The 15,105-nt window shown below is 33.3% G+C and overlaps 1 protein-coding gene across 1 annotated transcript in view; it reads left to right on the top strand.

Moving 5' to 3' along the window:
* Orco (odorant receptor co-receptor) overlaps nt 1-15,105 on the top strand; it is a 49,930-nt gene that overhangs the window by 13,828 nt on the left and 20,997 nt on the right. The window contains exon 6 of the mRNA XM_088226208.1: nt 4,944-5,157. Coding sequence (XP_088082334.1) covers nt 4,944-5,157 — 214 coding nt within the window. The remainder of the gene's footprint in view (nt 1-4,943; nt 5,158-15,105) is intronic.

Below are 15,105 nucleotides of genomic sequence, written 5' to 3'. Positions count from 1 at the left end.
AGTAAAAATCTCCAATCCGTGGCATGCATCAACTTTTCTGACTCCCTACGACCAATGTCATGAAAGAGCGAGGTCAATACCTTCCGCAACTTGACAACACTCCCGTCTTTCCACGATTCTGGCAAAAGGTTATGGACCTTTTTGCCTACGTAATAGTGTTGTCTCGATGCCAGAACAGTGTTGACCCCTTCACTTAGTATCAGATCCCTATTAGAGTATCTTGTATTATGGTTGTGGTTGACGCTTGGGTAAATGTCTCTCTTTATGTGTGTAACCACTACCGTTCTCAATATATACTGTTGAATAATATTCAGTACTCTGAATTCTTTGAAGAGCAAGTCACTTGGATAACGAAATGTTTTTTTTTAAATGACTCGGATTAAAGATTTCTGTGCAATTGCTACAGGTTCAAGGGCGTTATTAACAATGATGTTTCTGTGTAAAAATTTATTTTTTCAATGGTCAATTTACAAATAGCTGAATGCTGTCGATATGCAATTTCTCCGGCGAATGTATGGTTAAACTTTGTACGATAGATGCACAAATGTTGACATCTGTACATTATGTAAGGCTGAGACAAGCACTATCGACAAAATCAAGAAAAGAGCTCTGCGCTGGTTTAGGCATCTAGAACAAATGGATAGCAAAAGAACGGCTAAGAATGTTGATGGATGCAGAAATAAAGGAAGACCGAAAAAGACATGACATGACCAAATCCAACAAATACTTGACGATGAACATGTCAAAAGTCAGAATAATATATGCGCGCGTGCATGAGAAGATGTATGACTGTAGAGGGGGAGAGATCTGTATGCAAAGATAGAGTGAAGTGGCTTCTATCCTCTCTGCCTACCCTTATGGAGAAACGACGTGATAGTTTGTTGTTGTTGTAGATAAGGAAAAAACAATGTTAGATGGAGACTGACCCAACCAGAGAACACTACATATCGATATATTAAAGTGCCTGTTCGGACCAATGCTCATCCTAATCTATACCAACGTACCCGTCCTTCCCATTTCCTAGCGCACTCCATGTAACAATAATTCTACGAGTACCGGAAAGAAACATTATTTTATCAGTACCGAGTGAAGTGCTTAACTAATCTTTCCTCGAGCGAGCTGTGCCTGCGTCTTTTTAGACCGCCAGCTCCATACAAGATAACTAGATTTCTGAAGGTATAAATCTTTTCATCAGCATCTTCACCGTTAGATTTTTCAAGTGCTGTGGGTGTTTTCTGCAAATTAAGAAATTCTTTTTTTGTGATCAACTATATTTTCAGAATGTGATTACTAAAGTTTTTTTCGTATGAAAGCGGCTTGGCAGTTTTTAGCAGAAAACAAATTTAACCGTACTGCACCCAATAACACAGATACCTATTTTTTTCTAAATTGTGGACTGGCTGCTTTCTGAATTACTTTGTTCAATAGTTAATATCACGAACCATCATCCCATCCATTAACCCTTACACTCCCCTATCTAGCCGCTTTCATAATCCGCGTCCGGTGCGTATCTCCTCGTTGGTCAAATACGTTTTTAATCTCAGTCAAAAGAAAAAAAAAACGGTTTACCTAAAAAATTAGTGTGTATATTTTCAAAAGTACATTTTTTTTCATGTTCTTCTAAAGTTTCACGGTATACATATAAAAATTTGTGTATTTTATATTTACTGGATATAAATAAACATATTTGTACTTCTACGAAATAAATTACTGAACAAAATAATTTAACGATACCGAAATCCAAAAAAAACTTATATCGGAATAAAATGTCACCCTAAAATAATGTCACATTCTACCGAATGACCTAAATATATTATAATTGTACAATGACAATATTTTGAGTTTATCCAAATTTTTGTAAACAAGGACTGGATTCAACTCCCTGGGGAGCTGTTTATATTAACATATTACAACAGAGATGAAGAACTTACAAAGAAATATAGATGTTCAAATATTGGAAAAATGTTAAATGTTACACAGTGTGTAAAGTGGCCACTTAAACCAACCAATGTCAGGTGATAAGCCCTGTAGATGCCTGAACTTCTATAATGCCTTATCTCAAAAGTTCTTCATCTCTGTTGTAATCTGTTAATTGTACAAGAGAAATTCTGTTTTTTCAATCAGTTTTATTTTCATTGCTCCGTTTGTTTTGATTTTTTAAATACAAATACTTTATGTCTTAATCTTTTTATCTGTACAATATTTTGTTGTGAGTATATCCTGACATTTCATACATTTTTATTGTATGATGTTGAGTGTCTCGGGTTTCAAATAATTTGTAATATCAAGAAACATGATTCTTCCAAGTTTTTGCCTGGTGGAGTATGTTTGAAAGAAGTTGAAATGTTTAAAAGATACTCTTTCAAAGAAAACTGTTGAAGAATCGATCATAACTTTGGCGACTGTTTGTTTGACTTTAAAAACTTATATCGATTTTGAATTAAATGATAGAGGCTTCGAAGGAAAAACTGGTGTTCAGACATTTTTATTGAATAAGTATACAAATGTGGGAAACTTTTGAAGGATAATTATATAAACAATGCATATTGTATTATACATTTACATTAAAATATAATAATATGTTAAGGGTGGGATATTAGAAATATCACTCCGCGTCATTCCAATAGAAGCTATATTACTTGTTATTGAACTGTTATTTTTTTACGAATAGTAAGTTAAATATTGGTAAATAAGTATAAGATAATAGTGATTGATATCTAGAAAATAACATTTTAAAATCCCATTAGAAATAAATGTAGGAACTAACACATAATTATGCTAAAACGCCTTTTTTGTCATGCTCCGTACTCTAATAATAATAATAAAATTTGGATAATTTATATTGTGCTATTTTTGTGAAAATCACCTCAAGGATACAGTAAATAAATATTCCAACACGTCTTGCAGCTACAGAGCGCATGGACAATAAGAAATCTAGCCCCTATTTACATTTTTAAAAAATAAAAAATAATTTGACAAAGAAGTTTAGACAACAATATTTTGAGTTTGTCCAAATTTTTGTAGACAAGGACTGGATTCAACTCCCCGGGGAGCTGTTTATATTAACATATTACAACAGAGATGAAGAACATTTTAGAGAAGGTAATATAGAAGTCCAGGCATCTACAGGGCTTATGACCTGTCAATGGCTGGTTTAAGAGGCCACTTTACACACTGTGTAACATTCACCATTCTGCCCATTGATATGATAAATTACCTGGTCCATGAAGAAGTAAAGAAATTGAAAAAAATATATTTTCAGGCGTTGCCTAGTATGTAGGTGAAATAATTCAATTAGACGAATCTCACCCGCATAAATAAAGGTTATAGCTCCTTAACTTCACAAAAATCAACAGATGAAAGAATTGAAGGAATATAGATGTTCAAATATGGGCAGAATAGTGAATGTTACACAGTGTGTAAAGTGGCCTCTTAAACCAGCCATTGACTGGTCATAAGCCCTGTAGATGCCTGGACTTATATATTACCTTCTCTTAAATGTTCTTCATCTCTGTTGTAATATGTTAATGAGGTTTAGAGTTTAAGTGATATTTTAAAAACGAAATAAAAGCAAATTTATTAGAAGTTATTTAAAAGTTAGATAGCAACAAGTCTTGCAGCTACTGAGTGCATGAACGGTTGAAATTCTAGACCCCATTTACTAAATTTTGATATTTGATAGTTGATAACATTTACATCATTTGATAAAAATAATATGATAGCTAACATCACAAAAAGTCCTGCAGCTTCAAAACGCATCGAAAAATCGATCTCTGTTTATAAACCTAGGCATAATTTTATACCATCTTTATGAGTAAGACCCTAAATACAATCAAACGACTTCAAATTAATTTATTTTAAATGTAATTCAATCAAACTTTGGGAATATTTTGCAACGCTAGAGTAAAATGTAGTGTCTTCGAAGAAGTTTGAGCTGGACGCACGACAATATGAATTGTTAGCCTTAAAGATAATAAATATTTAAACGTTTTGGAGCTTGATTCTTGTTTATCATTGACAGTTGTGATCTCTGTCAACTTCGTTATTACGAACCAAGTACATTTCCTCTTGTATCGAAAAAGATAAATTTATCAAGCAAAACATCTTCCATAATGGAGAAAATTAAAAAACTCTTGAGCCCGAATTACAATATAAGATAACAGTTATCTTAAATTTTATCAATAATATTTTTTTTTTAAATGTGAAAAATAGAATATGCATACATTTTTGTTTCTAATTTATTACAGGTTTTAATTACAGGTTACCGACGAAGAAACTTTTTTTTTTGCAAACTAGAGAATTCGGCCCTTCGGGCGTTATGTAATTGGCACTCCTGGCCTTATTTTATCAGCCCCAACGGGCCTTATTTTTCGGCTCTTCGCGCTTCGGTTAATAAGGATCTCAGTCAATTAGAAGTATCGTCCCTTTGAGCCTCACTTTTTTTCTGTTTTTCCGAGTGATTTAAGTAAAATAAAGAAAAACCTCTCATTCAAAATAATTTTACAAAAAATACACAAAATTTACGGATATATTTCAAATCCTCGTAAAATATTGAAGAGTAAGCGATTAAAATTAAAACTGAAAGAAATAAGTGATTTAAAAAGACAACTGCTTTGGCAGACTGTTTAATACAATTTAAACAGACAAAAATGACCAAGATAATAAGGCTTAAATTTCTGTGCGCTAGTATAAGGAACACACGCCATCAATCAATTCTAGATTATTCATATTATAGATATACATGTATTTTTTACAACGTAAAATTTGATTTTACTTTATAGACAGTCGAAAATAAATCTATTGATTTCCAATTGTAATCAGGACATATTAGATTACAATCATCTTTATTTTGAAGTAAAAATTGGTGTACCAACATCAAAGCGGCTTAAAAAATCTTATAATTTTAAGCATTACCAAGTATTTCACTAAATATCTCTTTACAGTTGTATTGGCTGCTCTTTACCATGATGCACGCTAACCTTTTGGACGTCATGTTCTGCTCCTGGTTGATCTTCGCTTGCGAGCAGCTTCAGCACCTCAAGGCTATCATGAAGCCCTTGATGGAGCTGTCAGCCAGCCTGGATACCTATCGCCCGGACACCAGCGAGCTCTTTAGGCCACCCAGCGAGAAGTCGCACAAGGAACTCATCGCGCCGGGTAAGTTGATTAATTTAATGTTTGCGTATTTTAAAAATATTATTTAACGCTCTTTATACTTAAAATTAAGCTATAACATGTATAGGAAAAAATACCCATAAAGACTTCAGCGTCTGAGTGTGGGCCATTCCTTTTTTAATTATTGAAAAGTTTATAGCATATATATATGGCATGATATAAATATGAAATAAAAAGAAATGAAAAATATAAGAAAAACCAAATTAACATATGCTGATATTACGAAAACATAATTTATTTGCAGTATGCAATTTTTTTTTTTTTAAGAATTTGTCTATCTGTTTCTTCCCTGCTAATCCAAGACCTCAAATCTACTTTATACTGTACCATATGTATTATGTGAGCGTGAGTGTTATATGTGTATGAGTGTGTGAGTGTTGTATGTATGTGACAATGTGTAGTGAAGATGAGTGGACTTATTGAACAATGATATTCAAAAATGATCTGTTTTTTTTTCAAATCTAAATGAGGAAACTTATCAACCGCTTTATCGATTTATGTGAAAATTAAAGAACGCTACCACAATTTTATTCCCATCTTCTTGTGAGTTATTTACAACTCGTTGAAAATGGCTCCCAAAATTAAAAAAAATATTTTTTTTTACTGCTTTTTGCCTAAGACGGGAATTTTAGGCACCTTGAACCGGCAAATCTTTATTTTGAAATGGTTGCCTAAACTGTAACCATGTTTAATCACCCTTTTTCCTTAAATTTTTCCATCTGTTGACTTTTGTGAATTTGAAAAACTGAATCCTTTATTAATGCGGGTGACATTCATCTGACTGAATTATTTTACCCACATACTAAGCAATGCCCAAAATTTTTGTACCTCTTTCAATTTTCATACATTTTAACCAGCCAATGACAGGTTGTAATCCTTGTAAATGCTAAGTATTTCATAGTACCTTCTCTTAGATGTTTAAGAGGTCCAAGTTTTGAATCCTACCTATCCCAACTAGATTTACATTTCCTAATAGTGAGTTATTTACAACTAGTTAAAAATGTCCCCAAAATTTAAATAGGTTCGGTAAACGCAAATATGAATTAAAAATATATATATATTACATTCTTGGGGATTGAATTCTGTCGTTGTCTGCGAAAATGTAAAGAGACTAAAACTATTGTTGGTAATTAGAAGGTATTGAATAAATAACGTATTTTTTTAAATACCTCCACTGAAAAGTCATATTAATTAGCTTTGTGTATCTTATAAATAAAACTTATACGTTCTATGATCCTTCATGGTATTTTAATAAAATACTTGTCTTTCTTTAATTAAAAAATATTTCGCCGTATAAATAAATCCACTTGTTGAAATCGCTGCGTTCAAACGATTTATAGCCCCCGTATTAAAAATCGTGTTTAAATATGTACTTTGTATTACTATTAAATACATTTTGTTTTACATAAATTGAAATATATCTAACTCATTACGTACACACCTTAATTTTTTTTAATGTATTTTTTTTAATTTATAAAAAAGATAAAAGAAAAATAGGTTTACTGCTCGTCCGCTCGTTAAATCGACTTTCAGAGGGAACCTGATACGAATACGATGATTTATTACATCGATAAGGTTTAAATTACTTTTGGTATTGACATCCTAATTCCCCTTTCGCATCTAATGGTGCATTAGGCACTGAACTGGTACACTAACTACATAGTATTTTGATATTTTCATTTGTTACATAAAGGCAGGATGCTAAGTCTTCCGTATTTGTAACTACCTCGAATTTTGAAATCTTAACCGTCAAACTTTACTCCGTGCTCATTGTCAAATAACAATTTATTTATTTCTTTTTCGTTATTTTAATTGGCTTCTGTAATAACAAGTAGATACCTCATAATTATTTAAAAATGTAATAAACCACAATAATCAAAAAGTGCTCGCTCGGACGTAATGTTTGTCTAAGTGTGTAGATGTGTGTAATATTGTACAAGTGTTTTCTAAAGCCATCGATAAACTAACATCAACATTGTCAATGCATGCATGGTCAATAGTAAATATTCGTAATCGCTCCGGAGAATTTGTCTTCAACTATGCAGCAGTGGCGAGCGGTGATTTATTTTATAGGTAATCGACAAAAAATGATAATTAATTTGTACTTAAATATAAGTACATAATATACAAGCAATATAATTTTAAATGATTATTTGTCTTGTAGTTCTGTGAAAATCAACTCAAACAACAATTATTATTTACTACGTGATATAGGTCGCTTTATTCTACACGATTTTAATACAATACTTGTTCAAAAGTTTATTAGAAAATACCACAATGACATTCAGTAGATATTAATATTATGATTGAAATGTAAACACTGAGCACTAGCCAATTTTTTTAAAATGAGTGTGGAGGAGACGGTTAAATGATGAATTAGAGGCACTGTATGGCGAACCCAACATTGCACAATTCATTAAAATAAGACGATTACAATAATTGGGCCATGTGCTCACAATGAATGAAAACCGTACCCCAGAAAATATTATTTATACCACCCCGGAAAGCAGACGAAGCAGAGGCAGACCAAAATTAAGATGGCTGGATAATGTGGAAAGTGACATTAGAGCAATTGGCTTGACAAACTGGAGAAGATCCGCGGGGTACAGGGACGAGTGGAGACAAACTCTGGAGGAGGCCAGGACCCACAACGGGCTGTAGCGCCACTGATGATGACTTATAATAATACATAAACTAATATTGACAATGCACTTAATAGATAAATTTTAATTTAAATCTACTCTAGTCCAGGATTCGGATATACTAAAAACATTATTGATTAAACTAACTGGTACAAGAAGAAGCATAAAAATTGAAAAAAGAAATTCAGGCGTTGCCTAGTAGGTGAATTGATTCAGCCGGATGAATCTCACTCTCATGATAAAAGTTGTAGCTCTTTTGCTTCACAATACTCAACAGATGGTACAGTTGAAGAAATGTGGATGTTTCATCATTTTGCTTATGTTTAAACATGCACATCTCCTCAATTCTTTCATCCGTTGAGTTTTGTGAAGTAAAAGCGTTAAAACCTTTATCGTGTGGGTGAGATTCATCCAGCTGAACCAATGCTCCAAGCAGGAAACGCTTGAAAACAGTTTTTCAATTTGTATACTTTTTCTGTCTAAATGACTTTCTGGCGAGGAAGTTCAGCCTGTATTTAAACATTTGTTTACTCATTACTAATGAACGGACCATTGCCCATTTATAAACCATATTAGATATAAAGTTGAAAATTCAAATACAAAAAATCAAAATAACAACAAAAAAGGAAAATAGCCTAAATGTCATAGGTATTTGCTTCAATATACGTATAATATTAACATATTACAACAGAGATGAAGAGACCGAGAAGAGACAGAGACCTGTCAATGGCTGGTTTAAGTGGCCACCACAGAGGTTTCAGCTCTTTAACTTCACAAACATCAACAGATGAAAGAATTGAAGGAATATGGATGTTCAAATATGGGCAGCATGGTGAATGTTACACAGTGTGTAAAGTGGCCACTTAAACCAGCCAATGACAGGTGATAAGCCCTGTAGATGCCTAGACTTCTATATTACCTTTTCTAAAATGTTCTTCATCTCTGTTGCAATATGTTAATATAAACAGCTCCCCTGGGAGTTAAATCCAGTCCTTGTCTACAAAAATTTGGACAAACTCAAAATATTGTTGATAAATTACCTGGTCCATGAAGAAGTATAGAAATTGAAAAAATAACATTTTCAGGCGTTGCCTAGTATGTAGGTGAAATAATTCAATTAGATGAATCTCACCTGCATAAATAAAGGTTTCAGCTCTTTAACTTCACAAACATTAACAGATGAAAGAATTGAAGGAATATGGATGTTCAAATATAGGCAGAATGGTGAATGTTACACAGTGTGTAAAGTGGTCACTTAAACAAGCCATTGACAGGTCATAAGCCCTGTAGATGCCTTGACTTCCATATTACCTTTTCTTAAATGTTCTTCATCTCTGTTGTAATATGTTAATATAAACAGTTCCCCAGGGAGTTGAATCCAGTCCTTGTCTACAAAAATTTGGACAAACTCAAAATATTGTTGATACGTATAATAGTTTGTACCTATTTAATAAAGTCAGTTGAGGTAAGAACCTCCCCCGCCGTCCGTAACTGCTGGGGAGGTCGTGCATAATAAATTCAACTTGGTTTATAAATTTGATCCACCTCAGGGTGTAATTTAACAGCTGGTTGTTCTCAGATCGCATCAATATTTTATATCCGGTTAAGGACATAGCTTGTCCTATTCCTGTCAACGTGTTTTATTTTAAATCGACCCTTTGAGGAAAAGCGGTCTGACTTTTTTCAAACAAACGTATTCTCGTATTGGAGTAGTGATTTTTTGATAAAATGTAGATAAAACTTCTTTGTTTCCTTGGCTTGTTATACTGTGTGTCATTTGTACTCTTTACCAAAGTTTCAGGATTGATGTTGTTTTGTGAAGATTAATGAGGTTTTCCGGTAATTTTCTCTTTTTCTTTTGAATTTCTAAAGTCCCGAAATGACATCCTTTGAGGACATTTTTAAGGAAGAAGTCACAAGGACTGAGGTCAGGTGAATAGGGCGGCTGGAGAACCACAGAAATACCTTTAGAGGTCAAAAATTCTGTTATGGAGAGGGCAGTGTGACATGAAGCGTTGTCATGATGGAGCATCCATTTGCCTGCAATGTCTGGTCTCACACAAATGACCCTTTTTCTGTGCCTTTCAAGGACGTCCTTTCTAAATGGACGATTCCCCTTCCGTCAAAAAAACAAATCAGCATCGATTTGATTTTCGATTTACTCATTCGAGCTTTTTTTGGTCGAGGAGAGTTTGCAGTGTGCCATTCCTCACTTTGCCTCTTGGTCTCAGGATTGTATTCAAAAATCCATGATTCATCACCTGTAATCACACGACTAAAGAAATTTTGCTCATTAGCTATTCTGTCAAGAAGGTCAAGACACTTGTTTTTTCGAATCTCCTTTTGCTCAATTGTGAGGTTTTTCAACACCATCTTGGCAGAGATCTTTTTATGTGCAAACGTTCAGTCAAAATTTGATGAACAGTTAAACGATTTAAATTTAATTGCTAACCCAACATTTTTAATGTTTACCGACGGTCTGATCTCACAAGAGTGTTCACACGTTCGATTTTTTCGTCGGTTTTCAAAGTTGAAGGCCTACCTGAACGATCTTTGTCTTCAACGTGTTCTCTGCCTTTCAAAAATGATTTATGCCCCCGAAAAACCTGTGTTCGGGATAAAAAATGTTCCCCATAACCCTGTTTTAATTACGTCACACTTGCCGATTCTTCAAGCTTAACACAAAGTTTAATGGCACAACGTTGCTCCAAATTCCGCTGTTCTATTTTGCGGGACACACAACCAAAACACAACTTCACTAATAGCAGCCACAAAAATTACGTGGTTAACGTAAGGAAATGAAACTCGCACTGGGCTATGTGAGGTAACTAATACACGTGCTCTATAAAAAACAACAACGCAGTGTTACCAGATCGCTTGCAATGATGCCAGTCTCATTACTTTTCTGCCACATCTCTTATGAATAAATTAACAAAATATTTTTTAAAAAACCGTCCAGAGTTTAGTTCTTAAGATTTGTATCTTGACGCAGTCGTTAACTGTCTATAGATCGTTTCCAGTGATAAAAAAATAACATTAAAGCGTAGACGGTGAAGCGATAAATTGAGTTTTTTAACTACTTTCATTGATATTTCATTGATAACCTTGGCATGTAATATAATATGGAAACTTCACTGGTCCATTAAGGTTAAGTTTAATATTGTATACTAAAAAACTATCTGATAGGTTCATATTACATACTAAAAATACCCATAAAAATATGTTAAATGGATTTACATAATTTATTATATTTCCAAAATCAATATGGATATTGTTGAGAAATGTCTTTATACATAAATGTAAAAAAGAAATTCAATAAAAATACGTTCGTAGAAAAACGCGACGTGTTTGGCCTTGGTTGTTGTGACGTCAAGATTTGTGATATTGTTCTTCACACATTTCTTTGACCACGAACAAATAAACATGAGTCGTGACGTATTAGGGGCGTGGCCAATGGAATCACCGCTTTTGCCGAATTCAAAATTACAAAAAAAAACTTTTTACTGGAGAGTATTTCATAGACCTTTATTACTTTAGAAATGTAAAAAAAGCAATATTTTCCTAGTGCACTGTACGTTTCCTAAAAATAGTAATTTAAAAAAAAGGATTTACAATTAGCGTGGCAGTCGTTTTGCTTTTTAAATAAATTGTTTCTTATAAGAGCCAGGACCCTCCAAAAATCCAAAAAAGCGCCTTGTCTCATTTGTCGTCTGACGTACGGTATGCAAAATACTCTTTCTCAAAGAAAAAAACAAATTCAGTTCAGTTTTAGGATGCGAAAAACAGGACGACGGATTCTCAATTTTGTTAATTTTAATTGGGTGTAATCAGTCCAACGTGCAGTTTCCTTTTTGCTCAATATCGGGGGAGGCATCTTAGAAAGAGTGAGAAAAACAATGTTCAAACTCATCAAATTTCTCTGACACCGCCTGTCCTCTTAAACATTTTTAATCCGTGACCGAGCGGATGAAGAATACAATTATATCACTGAAATGAAACTAGAACCCTGGACGAGTAGTTCAGACTTGAGTGATTACGTACTTATCTCCAATCCATTTATTTTTTTTGATTTCACCTGAAAGCGATTGAGTTAAAAACAATGTACAGAAATCTGGTTCTATTTCACACTCAGAAGTGTATTCCTTATCCGTTCAGAAACACAAAAAAGTAACTATTACTCGCATATAAAATTTACACAAAGCCTACTATCAGAATAAGATTAATATATTAGAATTGTTTTCAAAGCTTCTGACAATAAACGAAATCCATTTGTCGGTCAAGTACTGTGAAATCGATATATTAAATGAAGACTCTTTCATTTTATGTTTGCATATGTATTAGTTTTTATGTTTTTTTTAAGCCAATCGACAGGTTTGTAAAACCCCTAATAAATTGGCATTAATGATACAAAATACATTGAATAATTAACTTAAACAATATTAGAAAATATTTAAAAAAACATTTGTATATATTTTTTAAAATTTTTTATAAATTTATTACATAAAATAAGTAAACATATTGAATAACAGGGAATCTATATAAAACTAGTGAATAGAAAATTTATTTATTTATTTATTAACGGACATTGTCCATGTATACAATTTATAAGGTTTAAATATTACAATAAAAGAATAGTTTAAAACATTTTTAAAAAAAGAAAGAAGCATTGACAAACATAAGGGACATCGAGACAAGATCTGGACTATTTATTTAGTCCTCGTTTAAATCTTAACATATTACAACAGAGATGAAGAACATTTAAGAAAAGGTAATATAGAAGTCTAGGTATCTACAGGGCTTATGACCTGTCAATGGCTGGTTTAAGTGGCCACTTTACACACTGTGTAACATTCACCATTCTGCCTATATTTGAACATCCATATTCCTTCAATTCTTTCATCTGTTGATGTTTGTGAAGTTAAAGAGCTGAAACCTTTATTTATGCAGGTGAGATTCATCTAATTAGATTATTTCACCTACATACAAACGAAAAAGAATTGCATTAAGGGATGGGGCTAAATTAATTAATAAAGAGAATTCTTGGCCAGTCCAACCTCAGTACAGTAGCGTATGCGACGGGATTTGCTTTTACCTGTCCACCGTACATTTACCTGTGTCTTGTAAATTAATTACGTTTGCCTCGCTGTTGAAATACAAACAAGTCAACAAAAACTAACCACTCTTCGTTTTTTTTTGTAGAAATATTGTCACGGTGCAACAAGTTTTAGTTTTTCAATTTTTATTTTTGTACTATTATTTATTTTATTAGGTAAACAAACAGTATGTACACATATATTGCCAATTTCTTTGTATATTAGTGTAAGAAACTCATGCACACGCCAAACAAATTGTTTACACTTAATACAATTATTTAAATTACGTTCAATATAAAAAATGTAGAAGATAAGAAATGAAAAAATATGTATATAATAATAATAATAAAGTTGAACATCTGCTTCTCTCAAAATTTCTATATTTTTTTACCTAAATTTACATACATTGTCACAAAAAATATCAGCCTCGGTAAATATATTGTTATATTGGTCGCATATTCTAGGTCTTGTAGATTGTTTATAATAGTTTGTTGACGCGTTTTCAGTGTAAAACAGAAGATTTTGTCTTGTCGGTCTAGACGGCACACGGAATGGAAGCCTTTCAAGTAGGTTTGGAGAATAAATTTTATTATTTATTAATTTGAATAAAATTAACTATTAGAATGCATGACAAAAAGGTTTTTTTTGTAGAAAGTGTTGATTATAGTTATATTCATCGTTTGAGTATGAAACAGCGACTGATTTTACCCCAAAATTTAATTGATACCTGAAAATACGAAGGGACTATTTATGCCTGATTTTAAAACACTGTTTATCCGGGATTTTAACCCTAGACAAATAATTTTCGTCGCATCGACAAATACGCAATTAAAAAAACGCTGTATTTTTTTTCCGCGAACACCGATGATCGTGTAGTCACTTGTTAACGTAGTGCTTGCCACGGTCTCTCAAGAGACAGTTTTTTTTATTTTTTTTATTTATTAATTTTTTTATATAGGAGTTGCTTTATTATTTACCTTGCTTATAATATACAAGGTTTATATTTCAAAAGTAAATTTTTCTGCAATTAAATTTCTTTAAATTTATCTAAACTGTTAGGATCAGGAGGGATATACTTATGTGGACCAATCGGGAACTTTTCAGCATTTGCTCATGTGGAAAGGAAACCATTAAAACTCTTCAGGAGAAGCCGGCCTGTTGGCAGCAGTCAACAGGCCTTCCGTTCCACTAGAGAAGTTTTCGGCATTTTGTTCCCTACTTCGGTTTATTTTCCCAATTACCTGCTCTATATTGACCATGTATGATACTACCTCTCGTGTGAGTTCTTTAAGAGACTTAACTTGTTCAGAGACAGTTATGTCCAGCTGTCTTTGTAATATTTTTGAGAAGGGCACATGGAAGTCTAGGCATTTACAAGGCTCACGACTAGTCATTGGCTGGTTTAAGTGAACGCCTTACACAATGTATGTAACATTCACCAATCTGCTTATGTTTGAACATCCACATTTCCTCAATTCTTCTATCTGCTGACTTTTGTGAAGTAAAAAAGCTGAAACCTATATCATGTGGATTAGATTCATCTGGCTGAACCATATCACCTACTAGGCAACGACTGAAAACAGTTTTCCAATTTTTAAACTTCTTAGAAGGGAATGTAGAAGCCTTAGCATTCACAGGGCTTATAACCTGTCATTGAATGGTTTGAATAGCTACCTCACACACTGTGTAACATTTACCATTCTGCCTATGTTTGAACATCCACATTTCCTCAACTCTTCCATCTGTTGACTTTTGTGAAGTAAAAAAGCTGAAAACTATACCATGTTGGTGAGATTCATCCGGCGGAACCAATTCACCTACTAGGCAACGCCTGAAAACAGTTTTCCTATTTTTATACTTCTCAGAAGGGAATGTGGAAGCCTAAGCATTCACAAGGCTTATGACCTGCCACTGGCTGGTTTTAGTGGCCAACTCACTCACTGTGTAACATTCACCATTCTGCCCATTTTTGTACTTCTTTTTTTACCAGGTAGTTGATTCAGTGATGTTTTGAGTATGTCCCAAAGCTGGCTGGATTTCCTCCCTAGGGAGCTATTTACATTTAAATTTGTTGCAACAGAGAGGGAAAACATTTTGGACAAGGACGGACAGTGTGTGAGGTGGCCACTTTAACCAGTCAATGACAGGGCATAAGCCCTGTAAATGCCTAGACTTCCATATTCGTTAACAAAAAT

Source organism: Micrasema longulum, unplaced genomic scaffold, assembly GCF_059751315.1.
Source record: "Micrasema longulum isolate JH-2025_06_02 unplaced genomic scaffold, ASM5975131v1 h1tg000039l, whole genome shotgun sequence".
Lineage (NCBI taxonomy): Eukaryota > Metazoa > Arthropoda > Insecta > Trichoptera > Brachycentridae > Micrasema > Micrasema longulum.
The sequence above is the reverse complement of the archived record's forward strand: the minus strand, read 5'-3'. Positions and strand labels throughout refer to the sequence as shown.